Source organism: Anoplopoma fimbria, chromosome 4 (assembly GCF_027596085.1).
Source record: "Anoplopoma fimbria isolate UVic2021 breed Golden Eagle Sablefish chromosome 4, Afim_UVic_2022, whole genome shotgun sequence".
Lineage (NCBI taxonomy): Eukaryota > Metazoa > Chordata > Actinopteri > Perciformes > Anoplopomatidae > Anoplopoma > Anoplopoma fimbria.
Genome location: NC_072452.1, coordinates 5,992,290 through 6,011,190, shown reverse-complemented (window position 1 = coordinate 6,011,190; position 18,901 = coordinate 5,992,290). Strand labels below are relative to the sequence as shown.

At 38.6% G+C, this 18,901-nt stretch overlaps 1 protein-coding gene across 3 annotated transcripts in view; it reads right to left on the bottom strand.

Moving 5' to 3' along the window:
• pigg (phosphatidylinositol glycan anchor biosynthesis class G) overlaps positions 1-18,901 on the bottom strand; it is a 78,094-nt gene that overhangs the window by 32,175 nt on the left and 27,018 nt on the right. For all 3 annotated transcript variants that reach the window (XM_054597601.1, XM_054597600.1, XM_054597602.1), the window contains exons 9-10: positions 11,191-11,594; positions 8,994-9,185 (exon numbers count right to left, since the gene is read on the bottom strand). In XM_054597601.1, the coding sequence (XP_054453576.1) occupies positions 8,994-9,185; positions 11,191-11,594 (596 nt within the window). The remainder of the gene's footprint in view (positions 1-8,993; positions 9,186-11,190; positions 11,595-18,901) is intronic.

The window sequence follows — 18,901 nt, the reverse complement described above, 5'->3', positions numbered from 1 at the left end:
CACGCCTCCTCTTTTTTTTTTTTTTTTTTTTTTTTACAACTTCTTGTTCCCACATCAGTTTTGTCAGTCATATTGATGGTTTGACGCTGTGCCTGGATATTTTTCTCCGGTTGGTTATTTCCCAAATTGTTTCTAGTGGACTTGACCGCTTTTTTTTTTGTTCAGAAAACAGAAGATTCCATACTTAACAGTAGACAGATGTAAGCTATATAAGCTCTGAATTCATGTCAGCAAGATTTACAACGGATTTAAAGTTGGGTAAGGCTCATATTGTATGCCCTGCAAGTCTGGGTCTTAAGTCCGAAGCTGCTACAAGGTTAAAAAAAAAAAGTTTCTATAAGGCACTTCTCCTCCTAAAAGGCTTACTCCACAAAAATCACTTCCCAACTATCAATAATTTATATGCTCAAAAAGTCCCAAATTGGAAGCTTTAAAGGAAAAGTGCTTTCGATTATGAAGGCAATTACATTTAGTCTAATTTCCATTTCAGGCATTCAGCGTATGCTCTTATCCACAGAAACCTAAATGGAAAGAGTTTTTTCTCCTAAAATCTGCTCTTTAATTACATTTATTAATATTTGTCCAAAAAGCAGGAATGAGTAAAATAGCCGTTAAGAAAAAAGAAAGCAGACAACAAAAGAGACGTTAGAGCTATGGCGATGATAAGTTGTTTAATTCTATTTCAGCATTGATGGGGGGAAAATAAAGAGCATTAAGAGCTAATGAAGTTTAGGGAGCTAAACTGAGTTTTCGAGGAGTAACAGCCTGAGGAAACTGAGTCTATTTAATTGTATTCTCTGCAAACATGAAGCGATTAACCCAGTCATTAATACAATGTTTTTTTATAAGTTAACCTATTGACCACACAGTGTCCCAGATCATATCTAACATTCATTTTAAGTAGCTTCTGGTAATATTTCCAATCTGTGATGGCTAATGAGCTATTACACATTTATAAAATCTTGTGTTTGCAAGCATGATATTACAAACATGCCTCTTCTCAAGCGAAGGCTAATGCAGAGAAAAGTGACATTTCTTTTGCAGCAGGATGCAGTCAAAGCTGAAAAAAGAATTACAGGATAATAGCTGACCCTGAAGGAGTTGAGCAAGTATTGAACATGGATTATTAATCCATGTGTTTTGTGGAAACCTGTTCCAGAGAAGGAGCGGAGTAATATGCTCCATACAGCACTATTCTTTATTATTCACTACTCCCCTAACAATGTGGCAGGGATTGTATTCATCATTATTTTATGCAAAGGAAAAGTGGAAAATCCTGGCGTGGATTTGATTATATGTGAGCACAGTGATGGATTTCAGCTGCCGGGCTTACTTGTTAACTAGCGCGCTGGGTGGAAAGTATAACAAACCAATCTTTCTGTCATGTTTTTGCTGAACTAAAAGTATTGTGCCACGCACTTAATGCGGCTATTGTCTTAAAACTACAGGAAAACACATGAGATTTAGATGTGAAAGATGCCTCCCCTTGTGAAACCTGTATATTCAAGTCAAAGACTGCAGTGCTAATACACATTAATCTGAGACAATAAGCACCGAGGCAATGCCGGAAGGAATCTTGTTTGCTCTGACATTTTCGATGCAGAAAAGCACAAGCCCTCCTCCTTGTTTGAGCCATAAAGGCGATTTGTGGTTTATGTCGTTTCCCCAGTAGCAGCCCCCCCGCAAAGTGTCTTCAGTCATTTCAAGTGTCTCCTGATTACTGTATATCACACAGCACAGCTTTGCTCCAATCAAATTCCTCAACTTTTCCAGCCTTTACTTAATCATTTAGCCAAGGGGGGATTACGTAATCTGTTTCCATCAAACTCTACAGACAAACAGCAGGGACCGCAACAACGCGAAACAACACATCTGCAACACGCTAATGTCCCTGTCCTCTCATCCTGTCCCCTTGAAGGACAGATTAACAACGAAGTCATGGTTTTCCAATAGGGAGATGTAAGCGAGCTAATAGGAGCAGTTAAAGGAGCAGCATGTAACGATGGCAAAAGCTGGGTCAATAATGCTGCGTTCTTATTTGTGTGTGAAGTACGTGTGCTTGGTGGCAATATGCAAAGCATCTTGGAACTTCAGTCTAGAGGGAGATTTTGTTCCAGACTACAGACAGTTTAATTGTTAAGTCATTAGTATTGAGCAACAATCCCAGCAGCCCTCCTCGGATACATTGTCATTTTGTATTGAGGAGTTTGTAAAGGGCTTTTGGAGGTCCATGTGACCATGGTGCTGTTCAGACCACCGAACAAGCACCAAGGTCACAGCAGGCCTCGGTTTTGTTCCAGAACATTTGAGAACCACAGGCCGGAAACATAAAAGTATTTCTAGAGAGTGCCACTATCAGGTTAATAAGACAAGGCAGGTCATTAAACATTCATTAAAGCAGATGCAGTAATACCTTATCCCCAATGTATTCATTAATCAATGGATCAAAGCATTTCTAGTCAGGTACCTGGAAAATGACTCTGCCTAAAAATATGTCCAAAGCAGCATTACTCACACACTTGTTCTCTCTGCTATCGGTATGGTATCATACTAAACACAGTATCCTAATGACTAGGGTAGCAAAGGGTCAGGCAAATTCTGAAAAATTTCGTAGGGAAATTAATCAATCTCCAAGGGTTAAGGATATTTTGCACAATTTTCAATAAAAAACTTGTACGTTTTGAAAGTAAACTTGTTAATAGTTACTTATTCAACTTATATTTGGGCATCGAATGTGCAGCCCACATTATTGCCAACACTACTGCACTACTGAGTGACTATATTTTATATTCCTATATGATATTTTGGTAAACCAGCAGGAAGAAGCTTAAAGCAGTTCGTAACTTGTTAACAGCTTCTGATAGTTTCACCTATCACAGCTAGAACACTTTCTAGCTGTTATCTTGTGGGATGTAGCTCTATTGATATAATATTACAAATTTTCTCAATCAGTTTCTTACTATGATTGATGGAGTCCATCATGAACACATAATGTTCTGTCAAAGTTGACACAGTTTAACTGAATCCACAGGATGTTTATTTTATTGTTGCTCATTTACCCTCGAATGTTATTGAGGTAGATTTTCAGATTTTCAAAGAGCCTTCAGGGGCTTTAACGCCCTGGGGCAACTCGGAGAATACTTGACCGGCCGAATCAATCTGATCTAATTTGCTGCAGTTTGTAATGTTAATAGCAGCAGTAGACAGAAAACTGTAGCTTGTCAAGCGGTGGTACAGAGAAGCTGCCTGGATTCCATGTTACCTTGGAAACAAGCGCTGGTGCTCCAGCAAGTGAATAAGAAAAGGTAAGACTACATCCGATCCCCTCAACATGTTTGGTATATCCCCTTCATCAATCACCTGCATCGGGCAAACACTTACAGTATATCAGCCAAAACAAGTAATTCACAGGCAGAGGAAAGCTTTGAAGCAGACGCCTGAGAACGAGGAGGGCCTGCCCACTTTGTCTGAGCTGTGGTTTTTGGGGGGATAAATCTGGGCACGTCGAAGTTGCAACTATTGTAATGCCACTGGGACAAAGTGGCAGACTTTGAAACAATGGTCCCATAAAATAAGATAAGATAAGATAATCCTTTATTAGTCCCGCAGCGGGGGACTATACAATATAAATGGACTACAAACCACTAGATCAATATAGAAGAACTTGGCAGACTAAGTTAAAATGACACTGTGCAATCGTAAAAAAACATTTTCATTTCCCATTTACAAATGCATCAATTGGGTCAAACTTTAGATTAAAACTCAATAATGAAATTAGCATTTTCATTTGCACTACAAGCATGGGCATTCTCTGACGATATTAAAATGAAAAATGGAAAAGCCATTTGACATTTAATTTCAGAGACCAACTCCGCTTCATGGTCGACAACATTCAAAAGTGAATTCAAATTTGAAAATGAAATTACAATATAAATATTGAAAACTTAATTTAGCATTTTCAGTTGCCCTATTTAAGTCTCTACTGAAATTAAAATGGAATAATTCATTTACTTTTCAATTTTCACATAGCTGTATGCACCTTTAATGTAGAGTGCATTTTATATTATATACAATTGTAATTTAAATTTGGACTTAAATGATGCATCTAAACTTAACTTACAATATTTATATTGCATTTTCATTTTCAAATTTGAGTTTGTTTTTGAATATTGTCAACCAAAAAGCGGAGGTAGCTTTTCCATTTCCATTTCAATATTGTCAGAGAATTCCCATGGGAAATGAAAATGCTACTGTGAGTTAGCATTTTCAATTTCATTTAGTCTGCCAAATGCTTCCGTTGATCAATACCGGCTCTACTGGCAGTGTGTGTTGATGTCTTTATTTTTGTTGAGCATTGTGTTCTGTATTGAAATCAGTTTTCAAAACGGTAGCATCTAGAAAGATTAAGTAAACACAAAGGCCATTTTATGACCAATTCTTTAAAGTCAATGAAGAATAATGATTTGTTAAATGTTATCACTGATGTGTTCCAGCAACAAAGAATTGCCTTTCAAACAGGGTTATAAAATGGTTTACCTCTTGGGTGATAAAACTGAAAACTGAATTCTGTGCGTGAGTATGTGTCTGTCTATGCGTGGGGTGTGTGTGTGGCAAGGGTTTCACAGGTGTTTTGAGACAAGTTTGAATATATTTCCATTTTTAAGCAGGATCGGCATGCATGAATATTTTTAAATTTGGAAACAGCCCCTATCTAGATAAAGCAGTACATGATAAAATGGGTCATGTTTTGTGCAGGCGTGAAGCCCAGACATACACACACGGGGATGAAAACAAACATTGTAAATGGTTCTTGTAGTGTCATGTTTGGTAGAATATGTGCCATTAATGCTAAGGAGGAGGTCGGAGACTCTTTTGGCTATGATCTATAGAGGCTTAGACAGATTTGGCCCTCAGCCGGCTGCTTTGATGTTGAGCTACTTCCTATTAGAACATTAAAAAAATGATTTGCTTCATCTTTCCCTTCATCGTTCCTTTCTTTATTGATTACTTTTTTATTGTTGTGCTCGAGTCGTAATCAGGGATATCTCAATATCAAGTAAAATACAAATACTGCAGAGTACATCTTTACTGTCAGTTGTCTATTTTTAGGTTCATTTCTGATTATGCCAAAGGAAGGGTGTGTTTGTGTGTGTGAGAGAGACAAACTGTATCCACAGTGGCATCAATCCAAGTAACTCTTTAAACTCTGAACCGTTAAAAGTGAGTACCGTTAGCGGTTCTCAACCCCATTAGCCATTTTTGAAAGATGCAACAGTGCAATTAGGCAGTTGGCACAAAGGGAAGGCGAGCAGGGAACCGTGGAGCAGCCAGGGGGGCTTCACTCTGATAAAACACACAGAAAGAGTCACCCAGGAAGACCGGACTTTAAAAAGGGTCACTGTGCAAAGTTATTCCTTTTTACATTTAACTTTATGGTGTGAAGGAAAAAATACAGCATTGATAAATGAGACATTTTTGGGCTTTTTCATATCAGAGAAAAATGAATTACTCTGATATTCTATCTAAAATAACCACAAGTTCAACAATATGTTAAAAAATACCAAACCGTAAGAAACAGACCTGTGGGAAATTTGAAACATTATTTGATCCAACAACTCAGCAGATGGGAGCTTAACTAAAAAAAAATCTTGTATAATTACACCAATATAACTTCTCCTTGCCAGGCAATCAAATAACAGCACCTGAGATGTCACAAGACCAGAGACTACAGTTTGTCTTAGCTACATATAAAGAACTTTGGAAAGCAGTTCACACTGTGGATTAAGTCTAAAATACATCCTTGAGGCTGAGAACCGTAATGATCAACTGGTTGAGGTCTGGACCGGATCAATGTCAACCTTGTCAATCATACAGTTCGTCAAAAGGAGCCGGGGGTCCCTGCATGGCTCTAGTCAGGTGTCTTTGTGTGGATAAGGGTGAGGGGTTGAGCTTTTAATTAGGCGAGCAAGTAGGAGTGAGTGCCAAGGAGAACAGGAAAGGTTAGGGAAGGCCAGGTACTGGTGGTAGATGAAGGGAGGTCAGGAAAACTAGACAGGAGAACTGTGTGCAGCCCGGCACACTCATTATTTCCTGACGGGGGTTAGTAGGAGATAACTCTGTGCCAAGCTACAGTCTGCAGAATGAAAAATTACACTTAGCAGCTGCAAGATGGTCGATTTCCTCTCTTTTTTTTGGACAATGCTAACAACAGCTATTACATATAGATTGTGCTAAAGGATTCAGTGTGTACAGAGTAAAGAGGCATCAGTCTTCAAGGATAATGATGTCTTCTTTTTTTTTTTTTTAAATGCACACATTAAACATGATTTTTCATTATTCAGGTTGAGTTCAAGGACACACAGATTGTCTAAGGGGCACTGAACACCGACGGGTTGTGCATCACAGCAACAGTTTTATCATATACTGTGTGAAATGAAAGTGATTATGAACCTAGTGTGCTTGATTAAGGTTTGAGGGCCCCGAAGAGGAGATACTTTTCCTCAGGTGTATACCACGAGGGATTCAGAGCAGCTGCAGGTTTTCAGAATCCAAACTCTTCTCAAGATTTATCTTTTAATGATAGCAGGAGGAACTCAAGTGCAATTTAAGAATTGAGATATGTTTTTTTTACCCCCAAAAAAGCTGGAAAAGCACTGTCCTTATCATTAAGCAGTACAGTAGCAAGTACACATTTTCAATGTTAAATATTTCTGCTTCTTGCAAATCATCAGTACAAATGTCTCTAATTCTGGAGTTAATTCTGGTCTCTAAATCTGTCAAAGAACTGCATGATTTAATATGACTTTCCTGTAGTTACATAAACAACACTTAGAGTCACAAGCCATGCTATTTGCTCTGAGAGGCTGTACCTAGGCACAGTTACGCTAAATGCTATAGCTAATGGGAATGTTATTAATTAATAGTACATAAACTTAGGTATTGGATAAATTAACATGTTGACAAGACCATAATAAAAACATATCACCAGATTACTATAATTCATCCAATTTCATGCTAATCCATGCAATTATTGTTGAAACATTTAGTCCAATCACCAAGGTCACACAACATTTAGGGACCATGAATGTCAACATCATTCTGTGTTAATCTGTCCAGGAGATATTATTTCACCAGGTAAGTGCAAACTTTGGCATTCTGGTTGGCAAAAGGAAAAGTCAGGGGACCAGCAAAGCAATTAGAACGTATCCTCAGGGGATCATGAATGTATGTACAAAATGGAACGGCAATCCGTCCAATAGTGGTGGAGCGACCAACCGACCGACCAACATTGTCAACTCTAAAGCCAAACGCTGGCTAGAAGCACATATCGTTTCTGAAAGACCTCCAATAATCATGTCTAAAGGTGCAAGGTCACTTTACGGCCTGCACTATAATTTTTGCAGATCTTGAGGTTCCCCGAGGAGTTCCTATATATTTCCAAACCCAACAATGAGCAGTGGATGGTTTTGTATTTCAGTCATGGAAGCTACAAAAAAAAAACTAATTTTCAGGCCAAATGAAAAGCAAATTTACAAAACTATTATTCCAATATCCTGCATGTTGATATATTACCTCTTCACTATCCCTGTTCAATCTGAACTCTAATTATCTAGCTTACTCCTCTGTGTTGTGGAAATGTAACTTTGTTATAATCAGTTAGGGAGGACAGGAGGGGTGGGTGGGGACTGAGGCTGTGCCAGAGACTTGTGTTGGAGGAGAACAGAACTGTCAATACTACTGTCAATTAAAATCAACAGTCACAGATTGTGCGACTCGCCTCTCCGTGTAATTAAATGAAATTGAGACGCTGTCAGACGTTTTTTTTAGGACTTGAGGTTATACCGGGTTGGGGAGATTTACTGCAGGTAGATGTGAAGAAAACGACAACAGCAGCTGTAGTGCAGTTCATCACCAAAGTCCCGAGCATAAAACCATTTTGGTCCGGTTAACAGTATGTGCCACATAATTATGTACAAAGTATAAATCATCTGAGAGCTGGGAACCTGAAGATAAATTAAGCTGCAACTCAGCACTGCCTGTCAAGTTTTTCCGGTAATAAACATTATGTTTCAGTTAGGCGCCTATTGAAACGTTGAAAGTTTAAAGTGTACAAAGAGCTTAGATCTTTTGACATTTGGAGATTTCAGCAAGAACAGCTTTTTATGGCAATTGGGTGGCGAGAACTTCTTTTGTGTAAACTGCTCAGAAACCCCCTTATTGTCAATATACCTAGGAAAGAAATACTCACGAATACTCCCTGAATGCCCTATGTTACTAGTTTGTTGTAAAGTTTCATGGGGTCGTAACAGCTCGTTTATCACAGGGACGTCAAGGTTCAGAAAAATGGTTTCACTACAATGAAATGGCTACAAGGAGGACTAATATCATCACACATGAATACAGTTGGGCTCATTGAATCCACAAGAGTCTCAACTTTTCAGTCAAACTCAATTCATGCAATACCAAGACTGTTTAAGTGAAAATGCATTTACACGGCATGCAAAAAACTGCATGGGATTAGCATGAAGGAGGCATTTCTGTAAAGGGGAGACCCATTTTCATTCAGATAACTTGTGGTTAGAGGTCAAGGGAGCCCTTTGAAAATGACCATGCCAGATCTTACCTCACCATAATTTTGCCTAACTTTGGATATAAATTCTCCTTCCTGACAAACATGACCTGGTTGGTACTAATGTATATATTAGGTTATCTTGTTTCATATGATCATCACTAGCTTTAAAACCTAGCCAGCTCCAGCCTCTGAAAGACAATCATGTCGGCTGAGGACGCCGGTGTCCTAGGGGAGTTTAAGAGGTTAAGAGATGCATGTGAGTGTTTGTCTTTAGTTACACACGCAGCACAGTGGCCTGCACGCTCAATGAGAGCAACCCAGCACTCCTGCACTGTAAATGAACTGGCTAACAGGGGAAAGCAATCTGCCAAGTGTTATGGAGAATGAAATCCAGATCGCAGGGTTCACAAAAAAAACTCACTTGGACGTAGTTCGACCAGAGTGTTGCCAGGGAAACAACACGTTGCCGACGGCTGCCCGGTAGCTGTAGACACCGAGAAGTCCGAGGGCGAGGGCAACCTTAGAGACCCATGAGCACCGTCTTTGAACCAGGAGGTAGATAAGAACCAGACAGAAAGCAGCCAGCAGGGAGAGCACCGTCCTGTGTTCGGAGCTGGAAAGCACAGCAGAGAGACAAGAGTCATGGGGTTAAGAAAACGCTGTGCTCTTATATGAAGAACTTTTATGACTGAATTCAAAGTCATAGTTAGTATTTTATCATTTTTCCTTATTTCGGAAAAATAATGAATTTTGACCAATCAAAAAAAGGAAGCCCAAACATAGAAGTAGACTATTTACTGAGCAACAGAGAACATTTGGATGAGATGAAACATCGTCAGTCATATCCTCCAGCAGTAGTTTAAACTTTAAAGAGGCACGGATCTTCAATTGTTCACTGGATTTAAGGCGAGATAGTTTGAAATTACACCGCCACTGAGCACAGACGAGTAATAAGACCTCAAAGGACATATCAAAGTTGAATAGAAGCCGTGTTTTTTCAGCCGTTTGCTGGAACAGACAGCAGTGAAAGTTGGGTACTATTGAGACAAGATGAGGCTCAACACCACCTTGATCTCATTATCCAAGCAACGGGCAGTGGAGGTAGGAGGAAAGGGCAACGCTGGACAGGGAAGAGGTCAGAATCCACATCTCTATTCCACCATGTGATGCATGTTAAAGTACGAACCGTAATCCCCTGCCCCTTGCTGTTGACAGAATATTAATGGCTCAGTTTTACCGAGAAATCGCCGTTTTTCTACAGACTGAGCAATCAGAGAACCTATTTTCCCGTCTTGAATCTTTAAGAGGAAGAAAAAAAACTAAGTGGAGGGTCCTGTCAGCTTCTCAGCCAGAAAAACACGCTAAAAAATGTTTCAGTGTCAGGAGAAAATACTTAAAACCCCGTAGCTTTCCTTAAACGTCTGTGATGACCAAATCATTCAGGGCCTTTTTTTGTTATCAAGTGTAATTTCCTTGTATATTTCACTCAACCAGCCTCATCTATGTCCTAAATTTCACATAATGGCCTGCTTGTATATTCCCCAGAGAACAGGAAGGAGCTGGTTACATTGGAAGGAGCTGGTTCCAATCAGAGGGTCGGTGGTTCGATACCCGGCTTCGGCAGTCGATGTGTCCTTGGGCAAGACACTTAACCCCAAGTTGCTCCCGAAGGCTTGCCATCGGTGTGGACTGGATGTTGCATGAATGTTAGTTAGAGTCTGATGGTGGCACCTTGCATGGTAGCCTGTCATCAGTGTGTGAATGGGTGAATGATATGTAATATACTACTGATTGTAAGTCGCTTTGGATAAAAGCGTCTGCTAAATGACTGTAATGTAATGTAATGTAATGTAGACTTCTGACGCTGTTGTCTTTGGACAATTTGTTATCACCCCTCTTTTTACAATGAATCCTTCCCTGTTTGACTGATGTATCTCGGGACTGAAACAGCGAAAAAAGCCTTTTCACTTAATTTCTATGGGACATGCACTAAAACCTTAAAAAAGTCTCACCCTCATCTCTAGCTATGTTAAAAATGAGTTGTAATTATGACAGTCACACATGTCCGCAATAAAAAGAAGTGCTAATAATCCTCAATTGCTGAAGATTTCAATGTTCTTTGAGCCCTCTCCAGCAGAGGAGTTTGGTTCAGTTCGCTGGAAAGGATTCATGCACTCCTTTAACCGACTTTGTTTCAAATAAACTGAAAGCTAAACTTTCAAACGTATAACCACTTTCTTTATCCAGCTCTTTTGTGTTGTTTAACAGGGAACTCCGAAGACTTCAGAGAAGCTAAAGAGAAAGACACACCGCTCTGTCTCTTTGCTATTCATAGAGTGGTGCGTCTTCTCCCAGAGGAACCTCTTAGGAATCATAATGCTGCCAAGAGTAATTATGCATCAGCCAGGTAGCTGCTGCTGTTAACACTCTGCTTTGCACAAATGACAAGTGTCATGACAAGTGAGATTGTGAGTCACCTGCAAAAATGCCAGAGTGAACTAATAAACAGCCTTTTGAAAAATAGCATTTCGAAATGAAAATTGCCTTAATAAAATCTATGTATGTATGCATGTATTTTTTTCTGTATTTACTAATTTCAGAGGAATGGTAAACCCAACCTGTTAAGCCAATGTCCCACGTCGGGAAGATGAGCCCACTGCACCCCGGTCTGGTTGAGGGAGCGCAGCAGTCGGCAGCAGACCAGAGTGAAGGGAGGCGTGGCCAACGCTAGCCACCTCTCCGAGTAAATCTCCGCCTTGGGGTGAGCTGGGGAGTGGCAGTCTTTGGAAGGGAGGATAGGCTCGTCTTCATCACCTGGACCCCTCTGCTCTCTGAAGTACTTGCGGCACACGTCTTGGAAGACGGCGAGGCAGAGGGTGTTGAGCAGGAAGTACCAGGTTTGGTGCTCTTCCTCTACAAAGCTGCTCGCCGCCAAGCTGAGGGTGTGTCCCACTGTGCCGGCCAGCAGCAACGCGTCCAGCTCCGACAGTGACCATTCACTGCCGCTGCTCCTCACTGGAGACTATGTAAGAAAACAAAAAGAGCATTCAAAAAGGAAACTCCAAAATGTGTTTTGTGTGTTTACAGTGGAGTGCAAACAACATTTATATGTTAGTTCTGACAAAAAGGTTGTTATTTTGATCTTGTCTGTTCATCTGTTTCTCACCTGGGTGTCTGTTATCAAAAAAACTGAAAAGTCTTGGTACTTGAAACAGAAAACACCTCCAGATCTGGGATCCCCACAAGCGATTTTTATCATGTTCGTAGACAAAAATACAAAAGTAATAGACACTGACCGAATCCCAGATCTTAGGAGTAAGTTTGCTGCCTCAACAAATCTATTCAACTTGAGACCATTTACAAATTGTGCAAGAGATGCAACTACCACAACCACACAAGCTAGACCATAGTCTGCTGCCTTCAGTGTATGAATGGGTGTGAATGGATGAATGGCATGGAGTGTTAAAGCGCTTTGAGTGATCGGAAGACTAGAAAGGCGCTATACAAGTACAATTCCATTTGCCATTTACCATGACTGCTGCTATTTTCTCCCCCGCCTCTGTACTGTGGATCCACTGGCAGTTATAATTGTTAAACTCAGTGGGGTAATTATTTGGACCAAACTTCTGCTTGGGTGATTCATACCAATGTGCTTCATTATTGAAAAACCTCATCTAGTGACACTCATTAAATGACCCTCTGTGCTTCATAATAAAACTGTTCAATTTGCAACCACTAAGACCTGCTGCTCTATTATCCCACCCCCATCATTTCAAACTCAGAACGAGAAAATGTGTTTATTGATGCATACAGCATGCTTTTTATATCCAAATCTGATCAAAGAAACAATATCCAGACTTTTTTCCCCCCCTTTTTGCTAATACATGAGCCTTAGTCAGTTTATTTAATGTTTAAACCACACGAGAGTGCCTGAAAGTTTGTATGGTACTAATCATTTTAGCCTGCTTTAATAATGAATCTAATATGAAAGGGCTAGCGTACATTCTGTTTGTTTGTGTATTTGTTAAAAAGTTGTGATTTATCAAACATATGTGTCTTCAGCTGGTTTACCTATTCAAGATGATATAAGTGGATGTGGAAACGGCAGTAAAAATGGTCAGGAAAGCTATTGTCTCTCAATTCATAGACTATTGTGAATTGGGTCATTATGAATTTTTTTCAGTTTTAAAAAGGGAGCCTCCAGAAAAAAAGTTTAAGAAACAGTTATAGGACTTTTTTTTTTTTAACCATAGTGCAGCAGACAGACACCGTGAGCTGTCATTCATAAATTGTGGTCGGTCATCACATTTTTATAATTGGTGTTCCTCCATTCGCATAATAAAATGCAAATAATTTGGCTCAGTGGTGACGGCATATCGCCGTGTAGAGCAGGTTCAAATCAAGTCCAGCAGCAATGTTTCAGCCCAACAAACAACCATCAAACAAAGACATGCATCTTCGCCTGGATCCACCTGAGGCTGAGCTTTCACTTTCTGCAGGCAACAGCACAAGTTCACTGTGGGACTGGAGCTTTCACACATATGCCTGTTTGCTATACACTACATGCTGTGACATTAAATATTTAGTTCTGGCAGTTGTGTTCCAAAAAATAAAAAGGAAAAACAACATCACTCAACTTTGGCAGATATAGAAACCACAGCGTCTAGGTTGCATACATTTTCATACATTATAAGTATCTGGGTTGTTCTTTCTGAAACTCTTTCAATAACAATTTTTGTTTCCAAGTTTATTTTTTATTTTTATGAATGTCTCCCAGATTGAATAACCTGCATGTTACTTAATTTGCACGAAATATAGTTCTTTATCCTGCATATATTTCAGGGATGAGACTCGGTTAAGCAGGGTCTGCCCATTCATTTTTCAAAATCAGAGTTATTGTTGCATTACTGAGAACATGATTAATGTCCTGTGTGCCTACAACTTGTTTTTTTTCAGTATTTTAAACACGTCACAGCCCAAAGGGAGCTGTGATGTGTTTTTTCCAGCTCCACTAGTCCCTGTTGGAGTCTCTCTCTCCTCCAGTGGTCAGTCAATTTTGAAATCTCGAAAGCAACATTTCTTCATGTTTTCCTTCACTGATTAAATATTTTTGGCATTGTTTTAAAGGAGAGGGAAGACAAGCGTAATAGAATTATTACTGAAAAAATTAGGAAGCGTCAACATTTATATAGAACCATTATAACCCTATTAATATTATATTTATACAATTTCACTAGCTTTCAACTTGCATTTCATAGCAATATATCAAAAATAGCTAATTCAATTATTTTCAGATTCTGGTATTGTTAGATTTCACAGCTGCTTTTGTTATAGTTGATCAGACCTATTGTTTGACAGGTCTGAACACTGGGTTGGGCTCTCAAGAACTGGTAAGGGTCCAACTTTTAAGACAGGTATTATTTTATCTCCACTGGCAAATTTACTTCTAAGTAGATCAGCATGGCCTGTGGAGTACCACAATAATCAATACTTGGCCCCCTTCTGTTCGATCTATAAACGCAGCTGTTTTTAAAAATCGATAATTTTTATTTCCATTCTAATGCTGACAGTACTGAATAAATAAAGGTTAATAACTTAGAATTTTTATAAAGATGAGTCAAGTATTGTTTTTGACTTTAATCTAAAATGAGCAGTTATATAACATCAGTTACATCTCAAAAAGTTATCCATGCATCCATTTCAAGCTGGTTAGATTTTTTTTAAATACTTTTTTCAAGTCTACTGTAAAAAGCTTAACTATTACTTATCTTAAATGCAGCCACCAGAGTTCTAACCGCGTGAACATATTACAACATATCAGAGAATTGATCTCAAAACTTTGCTGCACGTGTACAATCACTTACTGGGCCAGGACCTAATTATATTTCTGACATACTTTCTCTGTATGAACCTACAAGAACACTTACGTTTTTTGCCTCATTCTCTGCTTTTGTGACTGTTCCAATCAGCTGGGACTCCATGAAGTTACTGGTCCCAACCAAGAAATAGTCCGGCACATAACTCAAATACACTTTGGTTTTCTTGTGGATTACATTAACAAGACATAATGGGCAAATTGGTGAACTGTATAGGTCCTGGTAGGTGGATTAGGTGTTTCCCACTTGTTTCTAGTCTTTGTGCTAAGCTTAACTAACCTTCTTCAGGCTGTAGCCTTACACTTAATGACCAGATATGAGTGGTATTGACCTTCTCATCATGCTCTCCGTCAGAAAATGAATAAATGTGGAACCTTCCCTTAAATAAATAAAAAGACAGTTATACAATTGAAACAATGAAGGAGAGCTAGATTTGCTCTTCTGTTGAGTTAGCGAGCACAACAGAGAGAAATCTTTTCTCAGCCAAATCTAAACCTAAACTGAAGCCGTATGTATAAATAAAGGATATCACTCCTTTGCCCTTTCACTAGCTTTCTCTACATCATGTCAAAGCACAATAAAAAGGACAGGATGATGACCTTTTGGTCTAAAATGTAATACACTTTTTAAGGGTTAATATTGGCCCAGTTGTCGCCTTTTTTACAGACTCTACTGTTTTAAATGAAGTACACTCACCTTTCGGTTATTAAAATTCATTCAACTGGAATTCTAATCACATTTTTGTTGGGGCGGTGGGTTATTGAGTGTGCGCTTAATCTTCCAGTTGCAGAGAAACTAATCAGGATGCCTCTAATAAAAGGTTTGGATGCCGCCCATAATGCAGTCATTTGTCAAGCCAAAGCAAGTGCTTTGCACTTTGATCCACACTGATTCAGGTTATTGTATACTGTAATATAACAAGACCTTATCTGACTTCAGATCATTTCTTAAGTCTTCATATATATATATATACACACAATATTATACTTCCTCAATGGTAACTCAAGCTGTGTTTTCAAAGAATCTAAAGTAAATCGAAAGGTTGCTGAAAAGTGTCAAAAAAGATTCAAAAATGGTTGAAGCAGATTTAATACCATCTGAAAATGTTTCAGAGGACTTCCCGCATAATTCATCACCAATACTAATATAGTGTCACAATAAAACAGCTTTATTGTCTAATCTCAATATCAAAATGAGTTTGTCAGTCATGACTTAGAGGACACAGAGTCCACTAATTATATTTCCTCACACAGGTTATTACAAAGATAAAGATCTTGGCCATAAAGATGGGCCATAGTTATAAATGCTTAATCACTGTTTTTATGGAACAAGATATATTAGCAATACATGGAACTGATCCATATACTGCTTTCAAAGTAATAAATAATATTTCTAACATCAACTGCAAGTCAATGTAAGGAAGTTGTTGTGGTTAAAAACATATCTGCAGCAGTATTCAGGAATAACTGAACACAATTAACAGCTTTTATAGTCTATTATCCATAAATATATTCTGTTATGAGCCTTTATAGCCTGTATCATTGCCAGTCAGGATCCAGCACTGTAGGCTTTTCTTTTCAGATGCATTGAAGATATAGAATTATGTGTTAACTGCATTACTTTCTTCACATAAAATCATAAACACAGATGCAACTGCTGAGACACGACTTTTTTGATAATCCATTATTATGAAGTCACAAATAACATCTAGCTTAAATGTGAGGTTGTTGTTTTTTTGGGTTTCAATTTGCTGACTTTTTTTTTCTTCAGTTAGTCAATTAATCAAAAATATTTGATCACAGGATACAATTAAAGACATACATTGTGAGTTGCAGCCAAACAGTAAAATCATTTGTCATTTGTCATTGTTTCATTCACAGAGAGATAAGGGTGTAGTCGAAATCTTTCTAAAAGGAGTTAAGTGTACATGTTTGATGCATTCATTGGTTAAGTTAAGACTGTCTCACCTCTCTATAAAAAGTCTGCTGCTGGATGAGGAAGCACCCTTCTCTTCAGCAGCCCAGTCATTACCTATTTTTTTTTAACTCAAAGAAAATATTCCACAGTCTTTTTTTTTTTTTCAAGGAAACCAGAGTCACAGAATAATCCACAGTATATTTCCTCCTCCTGCTCCAGTGTATAGATTCTGGAGTTTATTTCATCACCCAACCCAAACGGCCCGAGTGGATTCCTTCTAACTTTTTTTACGCTCTCAGCACTTTCGCAAAGTTCCCAGAAGGGAAATGAGATGTAACCTTTACAGATAAATTATAATGAGCAAAGAGGTGCAGCAGTAAAGAGGACTCATCTTTTAGGCCAATTCAAACAAACACTAAAGACTGAAAGATTCCACCTTCTGAATAACTAGTCCCAGTATATCTGATTGATTGCCAATTTAGAGGAGCGGTCTAAACATCGCTGGCAATTACTTTTATTTGTTGAAATAAATTTCAACATTGCCGTTACAGGAGGGGCGACAAAATTACATAAACAATGCATGAAACAAATTTGGACTACCAAAAAGCACTGCCACACTAGTGAGGCGTTAAGAGACGACGTGGCCTCTTTTCTCTCTGTTAATCCTCAAATTAGTTTGACAACTTCCATGTAAACTGTCTCTTTTACAGCTGACACATGCGGAAAACTGGCACTCATCATAATGTGACCTACCTTTGGAACAGAGTTTGTAACAGCATTACCACTGAGTCATCTATAATAATGTGTTCACATAATTCTGGCTTTCAAGATTTCTTTCAGCGCCTGACTGAACTACTGTCTGCAATACTAAAGTCTGTTTCATTTTCAGAGTTCAGAAAGTCCCGCTGTATTCTAAAGAGTTTTAAAAACAGCTGAAGTCTTGTCTATTTTCTGATGAAGTGGCCATTATTGCATCATTACAAAAGAAACAGCTGTTAACTTCAACATGACTGTTATTATTATCAAGGTCCAACAAAAGCCTCAAAGAGTTGCATCAGGAAGTCATTCTCATGCAATTCATGTACGCAGGGAGTCGGCAGGAGGTCGGTTCGGCTTAGCCAAAGAAGAGCTACTAATGCACTCTAATGCAACTGTCCTGCAACAAATCCTCCCCTCATGAAGGCTCTAATGTTTAGTTTTGTCAACAAAATGATCATTTTGGAGGATGAAGTTTGAGGCGCTGTTGAACTGTATTGCATAATGCAGCGAGGTGTTTCTGTTATTCAGCCTATCCCTCGTTGGTATAAATGGGGTGGACAAAATAATAGAAACACTTTTAGCAGAACACGCAGCTCAACAGCACAACTAAATACATCTAAAACTTCAATAAACGGAACATTATAACCGCCATGGAGGATTTATTGCAGGACTGTGTATTTGACTATATTAGTTATAGCTAGACGTATGTGAACGTATAGTGAGCATATTCTATGGGACGCAGAAGCCTGAGCAACGGAAACTATTATGGTTTCTGAAAATCTTTCATTGGAATGAAGTGGACGTGATCTTGAGACATGGTATCCAGTTCTCTTAAAATATCCGCAGACTACTGCTGCACTGATTGACATAATCCTTCATGTCTACGGTTTTTTCTTACTCATTATGCAGAAAAAAGTCAAGGTTTTTACGACTCTTTATCCCTTCGCATCATGCTTCACTGGTGTCACCCCCCTTTGTCAACAAAAAGGCAAAACAAAACTCTCTATAATGCAGAAGTGAAGGCATCAACCAGCTGAAAAAACACAATGATTTCTTCGAATTCAAATCTGGTAGACTGGAACATTTTTGATATGGAGCGCAATGATTGTGGGGTTATGAATTTGCATTGAAAAAACAACAAAAAAAACATGTGCTGTTTGAAATTATGGATTATGTCCATCATTGCGGCAGTGTGTTTCAGAAATGTGAGCTGGATTTGGAAAACAATGTGAGCCTGTGACTTCTGGGACATGGAGTAAACCTGCAGCAGAGCACACTGTGGCAGCATCCCTGATAAATTCATGTTCCCTTTGTTGTGCTGTTGGCATTTACAGTTCAACTCAGGAGTTATAGAAATGCTGAGTCGGAGTTCCTTCTCCATAACTCACACAGTTACTACATTGAATGACAAAAAGATTCTCATACTCTTTTTATGAGTCAATATAAAACAATATATCTTTCATAAAGCAAAGTTTTTGACCATGTGATATTTCAGTTTTTCTTTTTTAATAAATTTGCAAAAATTTCTACATTTCTGTTTTTTTCTGTCAAGATGGGTTGCTGAGTGTACATTAATGCAAAAAAAAAAATGAACTTTTTCGATTTTAGCAAATGGCTGCAATGAAACAAAGGGTGAAAAATTTAAAGGGGTCTGAATACTTTCCGTACCCACTGTATATATACAGTACCAGTCAAAAGTTTGGACACACCTTCTCATTCAACTACTTTGAAGAATCTAAAATATAAAACATATTCTGGTTTGTTGAGCATTTGTTTC